Below are 12,066 nucleotides of genomic sequence, written 5' to 3' on the forward strand. Positions count from 1 at the left end.
CTGGCGGGGGACCAGCCCCGTGACACACACCCATTGCAAGGCTTGGGGTTGCCCTGAACCCTTCTGCCTTGATGGCCCCCGTTTGGCTCCTCAATCTAAGACCAGCATTTGAAATGCCCCATAAGTAACTCACTCGTGTAATTCTGCATGCAGCTTCCCAACCAGCTGGTCAGCACAACTGGCAAAGCTCATTGCGCCCAAATTGCCTGGAGGCGGCTACCGAGTTTTCTGGACCCCAAGGATGGGGAGGGAGATTCCCGTCTGACTTGCCGCCTTGTGTGCTGGGCTGTCTCCAGCCTCCGCCACGTGACGGGATTGGCTGTGAGTTAATCTGTGTAAAACAATCCTCATTAGAGGAATCTACACCTAATCCCTCAGCCACAGGTGTTCCCCGCCGCTAGCTGCTTTCTTTGCTGCCGACACTTTGCCCATGTTGCGCCGTGCATAGCATAGCTTTCCTGTCCTGCTAAATCACCATGGTGACTTAGCTGCTGATCTGAATTTGGATAGTACAGGTTGAACCTCTCTAGTCCAGCACCCTCAGGACCTGACTGGTGTGAACCAGAAAATTTACCAAACCACAGGGGGTCAGGGTTGTCTAGCATTATTACCAACACTTCCACTCCTTGCTGGGCCCTTAGAAGACATTTAGGGGTACATTAGAGCTAAATAACAGAATAGAGCCAGGACTGGTGGCTATAAACAAACTTTATGGGAGTGCAGGAAACTTGGCCATACCCTTGATAAGTGGACATCCCGCTAACTCAACTCATGCCGGACTACGGAGGTTGCCAGAGCAGAGAGTGCCAGACTAGAGTGGTTCAACCTGTAATATAAAAGAAGGCTCGTGCACTATGAAGAAATGCCCTGAGTAGTTGTATATCTCAAACTGTTGTTCACAGTCCACCAATGAAGAATCTGTCTGAGTGGATATTTTTGTGCATTTGACTTTCAGATTTGAATGCTTGAATCCTGCGTGAGGCCTGCTCAGATGGACACACGGCATCAGGGAAAATGTTACTGCTGTTTCTACGCAGCACAGACAGAGGTGTATCGTGAGGTACTTACAGCTGCATGACCAGGTAATAGTGGGTTGCACTTTCATAAATGTCTTCTAGAGTCACAATGTTTTCATGCTTTATTCTGCAACCAGCAAAGACAAACCGGGGTTACAAACCTCTTTGTGGCGGATAAAGATGCATTGTCAAACTGAAAGTCACAGTCTGGTTTTCCTCTTGCTTTACACCCATTTTTCTCTGGGCAAAATTCTACTCACTTCCAAAGAGCGACTCTTCATACGGGCAGGCGTGAGTGAGATCAGATGTCTGCACGAACATTGGTTTGTGGCAAGCCAGGGGTGAATTGACCCTAAGCTAGCCTATTGAAGATGAACTAACTGTCTACACGGGTCTGGCTGAGGTGCATTAACAGCTTGCTAATGCCCTTTGATTTAGTCCTGTCCAAAAGACACTCTGTGGCCGATGCCTTCCTGCTTTGCACACTGTGTCGCCATTTACACCAGTGTAAAATGGGAGCTAAGCGAAAACACTCATCTAGGCAGTAAAGAACAAGGCCCATAACAGTAAAGGACAATAACACATATTTTGTTATTTTTAGGCAGATGGGAAACCTTTCTGGTCACTCTTCATGCTGCTTGATCTTAGCGTGTTTCTTTTTCCGGTTCTCCTGCAACGCTGATGGGCTAGGCCAGGCCTGCTGATGTGTGGGTGGGGAGGAGGCAATTGCCCCAAGTCCTAGTGAATCTAACAGAAGCCCAGGGCTTGTTAGACTCTCTGCTAGAGCACTGGGCAGTGGGCTCCAAGGCACTGCACTGGCCAGCTCTGAGGGCTGGCGGGAGTGGAAGAGAATGCCAGGCCATCTGGATGGTGCTGGGGGCTGTCTGTTCCAGCCCCGCGCCTTCTGCCTGAGGCCCTGCCTCTTCCTGGAACACAGAGCCTGGCGACCCTGTTGTCTCCCCTGGGCTCAGCAAGGGGAATGAGTAATTAAACTTTACCCCCCGCCCTTTCCAGAGAATGGAAACCAATACCCAGTATCATTTAGCTTCCTTTCATCTCGTGCGATGGATAGGAGCGTGTGCACCACAGTGGTGGCAAAGGGCCGTGAGGCTCAGGGAGCTGCACAGCTTTGGTTCTAATGGTGCATGTCGCGGGAAAGCAGTTTGCCCATATGGCACGTTCGAAACGATACTCACTTCTTCAGCACGGCGATTTCGTTCTCCAGGCTGCTGTCCCTGATGACAGGAGACTTCTTGATGCACTTCAGAGCAAAGAGCTTCCCGGTGATCCTTTGCTTCACTAGGAACACTTCTGAAAAGGCACCTCTGTGGAGAAAATCCACATGAAAGACCAGTGGGTTTCAATAGATGGCATAGCAATGAGCTGGAAGCAAATACATATGGGGGAAAAGAGGAAGTAAAAAAAAAAAGCAAAATAATATAATAACATGAGAACATAAGAACAGCCAGACTGGGCCAGTCCAAAGGCCCATCTAGACCAGTGTCCTGTCTGCCGACAGTGGCCAGTGCCAGGTATCCCAGAGGGAATGAACAGTACAGGGAATTGTCACATGATCCCTACTCTGTCGCCCATTCCCAGCATCTGACAAACAAAGGCTAGAGGCATTGTTCCTAACCATCCTGGCTAATAGCCATTGAATGTATCTAGTTCTTTTTTGAACCCTGTTAAAATCCTGGTCTTCACAATGTCCTCTGGCAAGGAGTTCCACAGGTGGACTGTGCGCTGCTTGAAGAAAAGCGTCCTTTGGTTTGTTTTAAACCTGCTGCCTATTAATTTCATTTGGTGACCCCTAGTTCTTATGTTACGAGAACAAGTAAATAACATTTCCTTATTCACCTTTTCCACACCTGTCATGATTTTACAGACCTCTATCCTATTCCCTCTTAGTCTCCTCTTTTCTGAGATGAAAAGTCCAAGTCTTTTTCATCTCTCTTCATATGGCAGCTGTTCCAACCCCCTAATCATTTTGTTGCCCTTTCGGAACCTTTTCCAACATCAAGATGAATGCAAAGATTAATGCTTCCATTCTAAGTGGATGGCATTTGTAATTAGCGTTACATATTTCTGATACCATTATTGTGAAGTATAGATGGCTTCAAAATTCTATTAATTTCATGTTGCCATTTTGAAATGTACAATTTAAGACTGTGTCAGGTCTCAGCAATATTTGGGAGGCAAGAACCAAAGAATATATTTGAATGCACCTTTTGTTAACCAAGCCTGCAGAGGTTCATGTGGCTTTAACATGTAGCACTCAGCATATTTATTATGGTGTACATAAAATGACCAGTGCCTGCAGACACCTAACAAAGAATCTTTTCTGAAAGGGGGCAGAGGTGTCGCTAACAGAGACAGGTTAAAGCTGAAAAATTCAGCTCTAGGTATGACTCAGGTGTGTTCCAAATCAGGATCATGGTTTGACCTATTGTGTAGAGAACCCCTTCGCAAGTTTCAGTTCCAGAGTGTGAAGATCCCCGGTTTTTGGCCACTGTCTGAAAAGGAGGCAGTGAGTAGAGAAAGGGCTAAATGCACAGAACCTTCCTGAGCGATGGATAAAAGGATGCGAGATTGAACACAATCACAATAGCAGCATTCAGGAGAACACCACATCGGCTGCAAAGACAGTCAAGTGGCTACTTGTGCACATTTCAGCCCATGAGACAATTCCTCCGCTGTCAGCAGATTAAGTCCATCTTGGGAATGGCAGATGCCACATACTACTTGACAGCACAGGCTTCCAGTGATCAAGCATCCAAGGACATGGCTTTTGACTGCCCTTCTCAGAGTCATTGCATCATAAGCTGCTGGGACCTACAGTCAAGCTTTCTCCCACGCTAATGCAATCCCAGCAAGAAGGCTGAACTGGCAACTGTGTAATGAGGCACCAACCCAAATCCCTGACTGCTCTTTGCCTTTTAAGATCCTCTGGCTTTTTGTTTGTTTTTTTGCCAGGACAGGGGTATTCATGGCATCCCAGCCAACATCCATCATTTCTCTGCTGTTCCGATTGAGGAAGTTATCCTCCATTGTCCCAGCTCAAAACACAGCTTTGAAATGTCACTGGCACAGAAGGGCTACCGAGTCCCGGACTCCCTCCCCAGAAGCGGCTGCATGCCAGTTAGGTGAGAGCTTTGTGTATAGAATCATAGAATCCTAGAGCTGGAAGAGACCTCAGGAGGTCATCAAGTCCAGCCCCCTGCTCAAGGCAGAACCCATCCCAATTGTTTGAAACCTACGCGGGGTGTTTTTCAGTGCATTCATCCGAGTCCTGCCGATCCAATGTTTTAATCTCTGGATAAAACCAGTTCACTGCACATTTCCTTTGGGCAGGGATGGCTCCGGCACTGGCTGCTCGCACAAACCCACTTAAAACTGTACGCGCTGAGTTACAATGCAATGGGTATGTACCCAGCACATCCCACAGACCAGAGTTCGACTCGTTACAATGAAGGGGGAGTTATTTATAACCGGCAATCCTGTTAAAGGTTTGGCATTAGGCAGCTAACTGGGTCAGAGGACGGTGTCAGCGACTGCTTTGCCAAGCTGGCAGCCCTCCCTGCCCTGTTGGTGTTTGCTCTGAACCAGTACAGCTCTGAGCATTTAAGGGCGCTGGAGAAGGGAAGAGGGTGATCCAATGGCACTGAGGAAACCTTGGGTCTGCTCCCAGCTCTTTGACTGTGGGCAAGTCTCTTCCTCTCTGTCTGTCTTGTCTGTGACACCTGTAAATTCTTCAGGGCGAGGTCTGTCCCTTGCCACGTGTCCGTTCCGCACAGTGGGGGCACATTCTCCGTGGTAGATGTGACTGCAATGAAAATAATAGGAAAGAAGAGAAAACAGGCCACTCTCCCATCCCCCTCCATGACGGGCCCAGCAGGCTGTCCAGATAGCCTGGTGAAACAGAGTGGTCCCCATCTGGCTGATTTTCTACTCAGCTGCTAGCCAGCGGCAGCGACTCATAGCACAAGAAGAGAGAGATGAAAGCTGTGGGGGGCATGACTCGCCTGCAGTAGGGAGAAAGCAGATTCCCCGAGTCAGGCGACTCATGGTCCTGCCTGTGTATCTTAGCCTCTGACATATCCTTGTTGCCCTTCCCCACATCAGCTGGGCAGCTTAGCTCGGAGAGGGGCAGATCATGTCCTAGTCAGCCTCAGGGGGAGAGCCAGTTACGGTGAAGGAGCCAATTTTTTGAAAGGAAAAAGAAAAGAAAAGAAAAAAAACTTTTCTCCTTCCATTTCCATGGCCTTTCCTGCACTGTGCGTCCTAGCAGGGTAAGGAGTCAGAAGGAACAAATAGTGCAAGGGTCTACGTTTCAAATCAGAGCATCACTGCTTTAAGCTACCTTCAATACAGGCTCTCTGTCTTTTGGCCCTGTGCACAGAACCATGAACCCTTAACCCTGGAGCAGGGATGGTCCAAGAGGCTTTCCAGTCATACCAGATACAGAAATCAAGGAAAAGTTTACGAAGCAGCCAGTTTCTAGCAAGTCTAGGGAGCTTAAAAGTTATGGGCTTGGCTTGTGGAGTTTCACACTGAGGATTAGCCAGCACTGAGGTGTGATTATCTGACACAGAAGAATCCTCTCGTAATCTTAATGAACTGTTGGGGGGAAGGAGGCTTATTCTCTTGACACTGTAACTGTCACAATGCCATGCTTTGGGCTGTGCTCTCTGGACCTCCCTTCCAGAAGGGAGCTGTCTCAGCGCAGAACTCTGCCAAGCGACAGGCCCTCTCCAGACAGACGTCAAACTGAGTATTTGCAAGGGGAAAACAGTTCACTCTCAAGATTAAACTCAGCAGCTGGCGCTGTGCTCAGACTCCACCACTGAATGCTCCATCTTGCCTTGCCCTCAGATCCCTGAGGTCCCGGTCCCCAATCTTTAACTCACTCCTGTGCACCTATAGCTGTAGGAGCCCCATTTTTCAAGCAAACTTTGCACTAACCCCTAAACACACACCCAGCCTCCTGCACCGAGCCCCCCACATTCCCAGCCCCCTGCTCTGACTCCAGAACCCCACATCCTGCAACCCTGATTCCTGCACCCCCATACTCACCAACCCTGACTCCTGCACACACACCCCCACGCCCCCAACCCTCTGCCCTGACTCCCGTGCACCCCATGAGCCTAGCCTCCCTTCCCCAGATTTTCCAGAGTTATCAGCACCCAGCATCTCGCACTGGGACACTTGTCAGCTCCATAACCACCCTGCAGTCTCTTCTATATCATACTCTTCTTCCGACATGTACGGACAAGCCCACTCCTGCTTCCACCTGCCCATCCCCCTAGCAGGAGTGTCACATGGGGAATGAAATCCTGACAAACGGGATTCAGTTTGAAAAAAAGATATAACAAAAGAAGTGGGGTTTTCTGACCCACTCTGTCTGAAATGACTGTCTCCCTTGGAAACCCATTTAAATGGCTTCATCGACTTCTCAGGGTCTCTATTGCATTTGGAACCCTTTGAGCTTCCGAGAATACTGCTGCCCCATTTATTTCAGGTTGTTTTTTTTACCTAGATCTCCATTTATTTTACTCAGCTCTCTACCTTGCTAATTAACGCTGCCCTACTGAAACACCCACTGCATGTGACACAAATCCCTCATTTCTAATACCATCTTTCTTTGTAACACCGTGATAGGAAACGAACAACCTACAGATCAGATGCTTGAGCATCTGTTCCCCATTTCATTCCCAAACAAATAATTAGGCCTCCCTATAAAAAATGTATGGCTCATCACAGTGGCTTTTTGTTTCCTACTAGCAACTCCCCTTGCTCCACTCTATGGTAGTGCTATTAGGTAATTTCACTCAGGGGCACTCTACCTCGCCAGACTGCTGTGCTCCTTTCCGAAGGCTGGTTTGCCTCCTGCACCTCAAGATTCTCCTCACTTAAAAAGGACTTGCTTACAAAATCAAATAAATCATTTGTGCTACGACTACACTGGCCCCTTTTTCGAAAGGGGCATGCTAATTTTAAACTTCGGAATAGGGAAATCCGCGGGGGATTTAAATATCCCCCGCGGGATTTAAATAAAGATGTCCGCCGCTTTTTTCCGGCGCATGAAATTTTAGTTTGTGTGCACTTGGCTAGTGCTTATTATGTAGCTTGGTGCAAAATGAGGCACATACCCAGATGAACTGATGTACCTCCCAGAAGACCTTTGCGTACTCACATGCGTACCCGTGGTGGAGAACCACTGATTTAACTCATTTCTGGGGCTGGCCGTGCAACGTAGGATTCGCAGCACCAGTCTAACTCTAGAGCAGGGTTTCCCAACCCAACCTATGGGTCAGGACCCAAATATGGGTCGTCATTACATTTCAAAAGGGTCGCCAGGTGTCTCCCCAGGAACACACATTTTTGAATTGCCCTGGGTCACCAAGTCTTCCTGAATTGTCAAAATGGGTCCCCATCTGGTTAGGGTTGGGAACCGCTGCTCTAGAGACAATGCTGAATTGCACAGCTCAGGTGTAGGTTCCTGTCACAGGAGAGCTTCATTCTCTGTTGTGTTCCCTCCCTCTGGGACATCTGGCATTGGCCACTGTCAGCAGACAGGATACTGGGCTGGATGGACCAGTCTGGCCACTCTTATGTTCTGCTCTGACAAGACGCTCGATTCCCACGCCACGGCCTTACGCAGTTTTCCCAGCTTTGTGTACACACAAGAACGAGCCAAGCTGTTTGCTTCCAAGAGAGGTGACGCGCAGCATGGAGCAGGTCGTCGGCAGAGTAGGCGGAACAGAGTAGATGGAGTCGTGGGTGGTGGGGAGAGGAGAGAAAAGGCAAGTTTCCAAGCAACTACAATAAAAATCAGAATAGATACTCAGGGGAGCCGACTGCCTCCCCGGGCAAGGTGTGAGATGTTAGTTCTGCATTCACGGAAGGGGTAAGGCTTCAGGTGGAAGAGCCGAGGCCGGGACAGGCAGCCCTCCACGCTGCCCAGAGGGTGGTGCCCCTCACGGCCACACAGAGCGCACAGTGCAGTGCTCCGGCTGTGATTTAAAGGGCCAGGGGCTCCAGCTGTCACTTCTGCCGCAGTAGCCGTGGTGGTGTCTACTTTGAATCACTGGGCCCTGGGGCAACTGCCGTCCCTCTTGTTGGCAGGCCTGTATATATTAGACGTTTGCTTGGCTGCCAGCATTGCAAATGGAAAATGCATCAAAGTATTTCTGAGCTCTGGGACGTCTCCATTCAAAATCCTAATCCAATAAAACTCTCCCCAGATTGTTAATGTATTGTATAGTAACATCTTCAGGATTCCAGTCAAGGAACCAGGGCCCACATTGCACCGGGCTGTCTTTTAAAGACGTGCTTCTCTAGTGCCTGTGTCACAGCAGCTGTACAAACCAGGTTAGGACGGGCGGACAAGACAAGCTAATGTGACAGGAAGGATCAAAGGTGAGCATCTTTTCTTACACGCTGAGAATTAATCATGAGCACTGGCCATATCAATCTGCAGTACAACTAGAAGCTGGAGCTCAGCTATTTCCATTCATCTGGGGGGCTCAGATCGAGGTTGGTTACAATCAGGGGCAGTCAAAAAGTCTGGATGGGGACTTATGGCAGGGGCCAGATTCTGCTGTCAATTTCACTGAAATTGATCAGATTTTCTGGGGAGCAGGGACCTCAGATGTTAGGCCATTGCTATGCAGCTGATTAATTGTGCTTATTTATTTTCATATTTCCAGAGAGCTGCCTGTGGGACCTTAATGAAGTGAGAGAGCATGTCCGTCACACCAGAGCTGCTTTGCATTCATTGCAGACTTTTCCCCTACTAGCATCGCCGTGGTGGTGTCTGCAGACTGGAACCTAAACTGAGCAAATATCCTGTGTCTGGGTGAGTCTCCTCATTAGACATGTGGTAAAATTGAACTCTGGGCTCCCTTATTTTCTGCCTTTCCTCTGGGATATTTGCAGGCAGTCTGTGGCTGCAGACACTTCATTTTGCCATCTCTCCTGATTCCCCCCCGCCCTACAGCATATGGCTATGAAAGTTTTGTTCATTCAGAGTTGCAACAGATAGATGGTCAAGGGCCAAGGCAGGGTTGCTGCTCTTCATCCAAATGCAGAAGTGGATTTATGAGGAGAGGCTGAGGAATTTGGGCTTATTTGGTCTACAGAAGAGCAGAGTGAGGGGGGATTTGAGAGGAGCCTTCAACTTCCTGAAGGGAGGTTCCAAAGAAGCTGGAGAGAGGCTGTTCTCAGTAGTGACAGATGGCAGAACAAGGAGCAATGGTCTCAAGTTACAGTGGGGGAGGTCTGGGTTGGATATTAGGAAAAACTATTTCTCTAGGAGGGTGGGGAAGCACTGGAATGGGTTCCCGAGGGAGGGGGTGGAATCTCCATCCCTAGAGGTTGTTAAGTCTTGGCCTGACAAAGCCCTGGCTGGGTTGGTTTAATTGGGGTTGGTCCTGCTTTGGGAAAGGGGCTGGACTGAGGTCTCTTCCAGCCCTAGGATTCTATGATTTTAATGATTTGTTATGGGACTTTGCTGCCTGCCCCCATCTCCACCGCTGGCAGCGAGCAAGCACAAGGAGAAGAACCCATGGGATATCCTGCCATTCCGCAGTGTGGGGCTGAGCCAGGGAACTGGGCTCCGTGCTCTCTTCAGTGATACATTTTAGGAATGAGCCGGGAAGCAGAGTATGGGTGAAACAGAGGAATCGAGTAACGCAGCTGCCTGGTGATGAGCCCCTAAAGGAGACTGGAAAAGAGGGGAGCACACAAGACTGACTTAGAAATCTCTAGAGAGTCTGTTCTCCTGATACTTTCAGGCACCCCAAAAGGAGCAACCGCTCTGTGTATAGAAGCTACCCAAATTGCTTTTAGTATCATTTCCAAAGCCACGGCTACTCCTCTGAGAGTGTAAAACCTCTCGTCTGTGGCTGGCTGTCAGCATGAGCCAACTTCACTGACAGGTCTGTAAATATAAGAGAAAGTAACTAAGCAGTTCTGTCACTACAGCTGCTTGTCTCCCAAACCACCCATTGCTCCTAGATTTGAAGGGAAAATTGGGGAGCCAAGCCCAATGGCTGAGGATTTCTGTACCTGGAACCTGGGAAGGGGGTGCACACAGGTGACCCCTTTTGTTTCGGAAGCTGGACAAGGGAGGAGGTGGGGCTGCCACGAGGCCGGGACCGACTGGTGGCTGAGTGTGTGAGTTAATCTTGGCTGGTTTAGGATGCAGGGAGGGGACCCTGGCTCTGGGGCCCCCGCTCCCAAGATGGGTTGCACTGGTTTCTTCTGGTGTCTGTGTTGACAAAGTCTGTTCTATGCTGTGTCCCTGTCAACTAAGAAACCTGCTCTCCTTGCTTCTGAGAGTCACAGCTGGCTGCATATGGGGGGCCAGGCTCCCTCTCCTCAGTGCCAGTGCATGAGTGGTATCATCTCCAGTTTAAAAATGCAGGAAGCAGGGCCTAGAGAGGTGAACCACCATTTGCCCACAGTCACTCAGAGAGGCTGGAGCAGAATCAGGAAAGGACTCCCGGCCATTCAGCTACTTCAAGGGTAAGGACCATGCTGAAGAGCCGCATAATAGCTGGGACTCTAGGACAGAGGGACCCAATTTTCCAGACTTTGGCGCCCCTTTCAGGAGTCTGATTTGGCTTGTGTATCCCAAGTTTCACCTCACTTTAAAAACGACTTGCTTACAAAGTCAGACACAAAAGCAGTGAAGCGTTACGGCACACTGGTCCTGGAAAAGAGCTTGCTTTCTCATTTTTACAATCAAATGATACACTACGTGGATTGGAATAGGATTAAGCAACAAGCAGTGTAAATGACCCGAATGCAACATTTTAAGGACATATTAGGAAAATCTACAAATGGCAGCTCAGTTCTTTGCTTATAAAAAGCCAACAAAGTGATGTTGGATGGATTAGAAGTGGAAATACAAATATTATCCTGAGGGGGCTGGAAGGAGACAGCGATTGCATAGGTCTGTGTTTGTTTAAACCTCTGAGAGGTTAGCCATGTAACCAAACGGTGCCTGTCTGTTGTTATATTCTAGTGATTCAGAGATCAAAAGTGAATATTAACATTTAGATGAAATGTGGGTGCAATCACACCATTGTCTATCTTTCTCTTCCAGGTTTGTAGGTAAATGTCTATGAACTGTTTAATGGAGAATCACTTTCTGCTGATGAATGTAAGTTGGGTCACGAGACTGAGGTCTGCAGTTCCAGTCTGGATTGCCCTGATATTGGACACTGACCGCCTCCTTGGACTATAACAGCAGAGCTGCTGCATTGCAAGAAGTTCTTCCAGAATGAATGCCATGGTTTAAACTGCCCTAAGGACTTTGATCCTAGCTGTATGTATCATGATCTTTTCACCAATACTCTTTCCTTTCTTTTCTTTTTTTAAAATAAATATTTGTTTAGTTCACATGCATGGGCTGCAAGCGTGTATTTGGGTAAGATACGAAATGTTCACTGACCTGCTGATGTGTCTGATCCCTTGGGGTGACTAGGCAGACCAAAAGTGTCAATCATCTTCCTCATATTAGATTGGGCTGCTTTAAGAGCACTGTATGTTGGCTTTGAGTGACCAGCAAGGGATTGTAGAAGCTGTTTTGTTGCTGACAAATAGTGGGTGGGATGAAAAGGGGGCACAGCCCCACCTCCTCCCTCTGCCACTCCTCACCCAGGGGGGTTCTCCCCAGCCCATATTAGTGGGGGCAGCTGTTCACCTGCGCTTCACCAGGTGGGCAGCAAGCAGTGTAGCTAGAGGATGCATAGGAGCTGGGAGAAAGATGCAGCACCACCCCATCCCATTATCTGTTGCTGCACAGTGTCTCCTCTTCCTGGCACAGCCGAGCAGCATAGAAGAACCTCTTGCCCCTCATGGTGTTTGGGGAGCCATGACCCTTCCTTCCCTCCCTCACAAGCATTGCTCCGGCTGGATTGGTGAATCTCGTTATTAGTCATAGGCACCAGGCTTGGAGCTTGCCTGCCCCATTCTCTGCAGTTTGCTCTGATTAAGCAGCCTCCCACTGCCCTGGCACCTTCTTGTCCTCACACTAGTGAGA

The 12,066-nt window shown here is 48.8% G+C and overlaps 1 protein-coding gene and 1 long non-coding RNA gene across 6 annotated transcripts in view; one reads left to right on the forward strand and one right to left on the reverse strand.

The window, feature by feature from the left end:
• Positions 1-12,066, reverse strand: part of CAMK1G (calcium/calmodulin dependent protein kinase IG) — a 128,136-nt gene that overhangs the window by 14,271 nt on the left and 101,799 nt on the right. For all 5 annotated transcript variants that reach the window (XM_075910044.1, XM_075910046.1, XM_075910045.1 and 2 more), the window contains 2 exons: positions 2,213-2,341; positions 1,069-1,143 (listed from right to left, as the gene is read on the reverse strand). In XM_075910044.1, the coding sequence (XP_075766159.1) occupies positions 1,069-1,143; positions 2,213-2,341 (204 nt within the window). The remainder of the gene's footprint in view (positions 1-1,068; positions 1,144-2,212; positions 2,342-12,066) is intronic.
• On the forward strand, positions 934-11,259 carry LOC142820879 (uncharacterized). The gene is made up of 4 exons (XR_012897830.1): positions 934-1,082; positions 8,261-8,435; positions 8,726-8,874; positions 11,128-11,259. It is a non-coding gene; the product is annotated as an uncharacterized LOC142820879 (long non-coding RNA).

Source organism: Pelodiscus sinensis, chromosome 27, assembly GCF_049634645.1.
Source record: "Pelodiscus sinensis isolate JC-2024 chromosome 27, ASM4963464v1, whole genome shotgun sequence".
Classification (NCBI taxonomy): Eukaryota; Metazoa; Chordata; order Testudines; family Trionychidae; genus Pelodiscus; species Pelodiscus sinensis.